The following is a 4,865-nucleotide window of genomic DNA, read 5'->3' as shown; positions in this document are numbered from 1 at the left end:
ATTGTAGTTTTGATTTGCATTTCTCTAATGATTAGTGAGGTTGAGCATTCTTTCATGTGTTTGTTGGCAATCTGTATATCTTCTCTGGAGAAATGTCTGGTTAGGTCTTCTGCCCATTTTTGGATTGGGTTGTTTGGTTTTTTTTTGATATTGAGCTGCATGAGCTGCTTGTATATTTTGGAGGTTAATCCTTTGTTAGTTGCTTCATTTGCAAATATTTTCTCCCATTCTGAGGGTTGTCTTTTTGTCTTATGGTTTCCTTTGCTGTGCAAAAATTTTTTAAAATTTGTTTATTTTTGTTTTTATTTCCATTTCTCTAGGAGGTGGGTCAAAAAGGATCTTGCTGTGATTTATGTCACAGTGTTCTGCCTATGTTTTCCCCTAAAAGTTGTAGGTCCAATATAGGTTTTAAGAAAAAAAAAAGTCACATCTACCATGTGTGCTAGGTGCTTTCCATATTTCATCTCATTACCCTCACAACCCTGTGAGTTAGATGCCATGTAAAAGGTGATAAAACAGCTCAGAAAGGTTATGCAACTTTCCCAAGGTTACTCAGCTAGTCAGCAGCTGAGGTGGAATATGAACCTAACTGGCCTGACTGCAAGGCTATGGTTGTTTTTTTTTTTTTTTACATTATAGCATGAAAGGACAAAAATAAAAGAGTGGGCTGTGCAATTCACTGAGTTCTCACCTCTGGGGTTCCAAACCAGATGTCTCTGACATGGTCACAGATGGCTTTCGCAGCAGACATTGCACTGGACAGTTTTCGAGCCTTGATGACAGCAGCACCGCGCTGCTGCACAGTCTGGGTAGGGCAGGCAGAGACAGCAGTGTTATTCCTGGGGTGAAAGGCTGAAACCATAGCTTAATGTGTCCCCTCCAAAATCACTCAACTACCCCATGTTGACCTTACTAACCTATTTCACTTAGAAGCACCAGTCTTCCTGAAAAGTGAAAACTAAAAACCTGCACAGAAAGTTTTACCACAATTCATACAAAGAAACAGATCTCTATAAGTTAGCTGGATGACTAGAGGGCATCTAGTTTTTCCCACTTTAACAATCAATCTTGACTGCTACACAGTAGATCGGATTGGATTATGACTGCCTTAGTACGACCCCCAAAGAAAATAAGCACTCATCAAAGGCCTGCTGTCCTTGAGTTTCCTCCTACCACCCCTTGGGGACACACTGAGGTCAGTAATGTGGTGTGTCTCTCAAGAGTTCTTGATGCTTGGCTGTGAAAAGAGCTCCCGGATTTTTCTCACCGTGATGAATTCTCCCTTGAGCCAGCTGTCATCTTTCAGAGCTTCATAAACACCAACTTCCTTTCCTTGCAGTTTCACCTTGGCATGGTTGACATCTGGATACTGAGTTGAGGAATGGTTTCCCCAGATGATGACGTTCTTTACATCATCAGAAATCACACCAAGTTTAAGAGCAATCTAGTTCAACAGAAAACAAATATATTACTTAGACAAATTTTTTTTAAAATTTCAAATTGTGACCCGTTTGACAAATGTCCTTAAGATAAAAAGCCTCTGAAACGTCAAGGGAACACAAGAGTTACTTTGATTTGGAAACAAACAAAACCCACAAATTTTATCACTTGGTAGTTTCCCCAAAGAGTTTAATAGTGTAAACAAACACTGAGCCTGAAACATTATAGGGTACAATATTTAAGTAAAATGCTTAAGAGTAAGGATCATCTTACAGTTTATGAATGACTTACCTGTATTGGAGATTTATGAAGTATAAAACACCAAGCAAGAGGTTAATATTGCTTGAATACGTAAATGTGACCTTTGCTTTGTTGTTAATACTTGGAGATGACGCCTCAGCATTTCTGACCAATCAGGTATTTAGATACTTTCTCCATATTTAGGTGAAGATTTTAATCTATACCTATATAAATTAAGTAATTTTCAAATAATCCTAAATATAAAATTTTGGAGTTGGAAGGGACTCAAATACCAAAGTATGGCTGCCCTCATTTTATAGATTAGAAAACTGAAGTTTAGATACAAAATATATATAATACTAAAATTGTAACAGAAGTAACAATCTCTAGCTGTAGGTTCAGAAAGCACTTCAGGATGCTGCATGCCTTGTAGTCACATGAACATCAATTATGTTACATAGTACAGTGGTACCAGAAAGGGTTAAGTTATGTTTTGAAAGATCTAAATAAAATCAGCTTGCTTATTTTGTTAATCACTTGATAAGGTAATGTGCAGAAAAGAAATTATGGTTAGTTGGATGTATACAGGCATACCTCCTCTTATTGTGCTTTACTTTATTGCACTTCACAGATACTGTGTTTTTGCAAATTGAAGGTTTGTGGCAACCTTGCATTGAGCAAGTCTACCAGCACCACTTTTCCAACAGCATTTGCTCACTTCATGTGTCTGTGTCACATTTTGGTAATTTTCACAGTATTTCAAACTTTTTCATTATTATATTTGTTATGGTGATCTGTGATCAATGACCCTTGATGTTACTATTGTAATTGTTTTGGGGTGCCATGAACCCTGCTCACATATAACAGTGAACTTATCAATAAACGTTGTGTGTGTTCTGACTGCTCCACTGACTAGCTGTTCCCCTTTCTTTCTCCCTCTCCTTTGGGTCTCCCTATTCCCTGAGACACAAACAATACTAAATTTAGGCCAATTAATAACCCTACAGTGGCCTCTAAGTCTTCAAATGAATGGAAGAGTTGCACATCCCTCACTTTAAATCAAAAGCTAGAAATAATTAAGTTTAGTGAGGAAGGCTGAAAGCAAGATAAGCTGAAAGCTAGGCCAAACAGCCAAGTTGTGAATGCAAAGGAAAAGTTCTTAAAAGAAATTAAAAGTGCTACTCCAGTGAACACACGAATGATAAGAAAGTGAAACAGCCTTATTGCTGATATGAAGAAAGTTATAATGGTCCGGATAGATGATCAAACCAGCCACAATGATCAAACCAGCCACAACATTCCCTTAAGCCAAAGCCTAATCCAGAGCAAGACTCTAACTCTCTTCAATTCTGTGAAGGTTGAGAGAGGTGAGGAAGTTACAGAAGAAAAGTTTGAAGCTAGCAGAGGTTGGTTCATGAGGTTTAAGGAGAGATACTGTCTTCACAACATAAAAGTGCAAGGTGAAGCAGCAAGTGCTGATATAGAGGCTGCAGCAAGTTATGCAGAAGATCTAGCTAAGATAATTAATGAAGGTGGCTACACTAAGGAACAGATTTTCAATGTAGATAACAGCCTTCTATTGGAAGAAGATGTCATCTAGGATCTTCAAAGCTATGGGGGAGAAGTCAATGCCTGGCTTCAAGGCTTCAAAGCTTCAAAGGACAGGCTGACTCTCTTGTTAGGGGCTAATGCAGCTGGTGACTTTCAGCTGAAGCCAATGCTCACTTACCATTCTGAGAATTCTAGGGCTGTTAACAATTATGCTAAATCTACTCTGCCTGAGTTCCATCAATGGCACAAAAAACCCTGGATGACACCATATCTGTTGACAACATGGTTTGCTGAATATTTTAAACCTGTTGAAATATTCACTGTTGAAACCCAGTGCTCAGAAACAAAGATTCCCTTCAAAATATTACTGCTCATTGACCACGCACCTGGTCACCAAGAGCTCTGATGGATAATGCACCTGCTAACACAACATCCATTCTTCAGCCCATGGACCAAGGACTCCTTTTGACTTTCAAGTCTTATGATTTAAGAAATACATTTTCTATAAGGCTATAGCTTCCATAGATAGTGATTCCTCTTATGGATCTGGGCAAAGTCAATTGAAAACCTTCTGGAAAGGATTCATCATTTGAGATGCCATTAAGAACATTTGTGATTCCTGGGAAGAGGGCAAACTGCCAACATTCATTGGAGGAAGTAACTGCAGATATGGTGGAAATAGCAAGAGAACTAGAACTAGAAGTGGAGCTTGAATATGGGACTGAATTGCTGCAATCTCATGATAAAACTTTAATGCATGAGGAATTGCTTCTTACGATGAGTGAAGAAAGTAGTTTCTTGAGATGGAATCTACTCCCAGTGAAGATGCTGTGAAGATTGTTGAAACGACAAGAAAGGATTTAGAATATTATATAAACTTAGTTGATAAAGCAGTGGCAGGGTTTGAGAGGTTTAACTCCCAATTTTGAAATTAGTTCTACTCTGGATAAAATGCTATCACACAGCATTGTATGCTACAGAGAAATCATTTGTGAAAGGAAGAGTCAATCAATATGGTGAACTTCACTGTGGTCTTATTTTAAGAAATTGCCACAGGCACCCCAGCCTTCAGCAACCACCACCCTGATCAGTCAACAGCATCACCAAGACCCCCCACCAGTCAGCAAAAAGATTAGGACTTGCTGAAGGCTCAGATGATGGTTAGCATTTGTTTTTCTTTTAGCAATAAAGCCTTTTTAAATTAAGGTATGTATATATTTTTTAGACATAATGCTATTGCATACTTAATAGACTACAGTACAAATACAACTTTTATATGCACTGGGAAACAAAAAACTTCATTGACTTGCTTTATTCTGATATTTGCTTTATTGCAGTAGTCTGGAACCAAGCCCACAATATCTCTAATGTATGCCTGTAATTTGTTCCTAATTAGATAGCAGAATTTATAATGATCTAGAAGAGAAGGTTTTGGAAAAAAATTTTTAAAAGCTGATGTATTAGGGTGACATTGTGAGTGATTTTTCTTTCCTTTATGTTAAAATAAGAATGAGAGGGCTTCCCTGGTGGCGCAGTGGTTGCGCGTCCGCCTGCCGATGCAGGGGAACCGGGTTCGCGCCCCGGTTTGGGAGGATCCCACATGCCGCGGAGCGGGTGGGCCCGTGAGCCATGGC

General features: G+C 38.7%; 1 protein-coding gene across 1 annotated transcript in view; it reads right to left on the bottom strand.

Moving 5' to 3' along the window:
* Positions 1-4,865, bottom strand: part of MDH1 (malate dehydrogenase 1) — a 21,378-nt gene that overhangs the window by 2,366 nt on the left and 14,147 nt on the right. The window contains exons 6-7 of the mRNA XM_007122953.4: positions 1,268-1,444; positions 692-805 (exon numbers count right to left, since the gene is read on the bottom strand). Of these exons, the coding sequence (XP_007123015.1) occupies positions 692-805; positions 1,268-1,444 (291 nt within the window). The remainder of the gene's footprint in view (positions 1-691; positions 806-1,267; positions 1,445-4,865) is intronic.

This window comes from Physeter macrocephalus, chromosome 12 (assembly GCF_002837175.3).
Source record: "Physeter macrocephalus isolate SW-GA chromosome 12, ASM283717v5, whole genome shotgun sequence".
Lineage (NCBI taxonomy): Eukaryota > Metazoa > Chordata > Mammalia > Artiodactyla > Physeteridae > Physeter > Physeter macrocephalus.
Note: the sequence above shows the minus strand (reverse complement) of the source record. Positions and strands in the feature narration are given on the sequence as shown.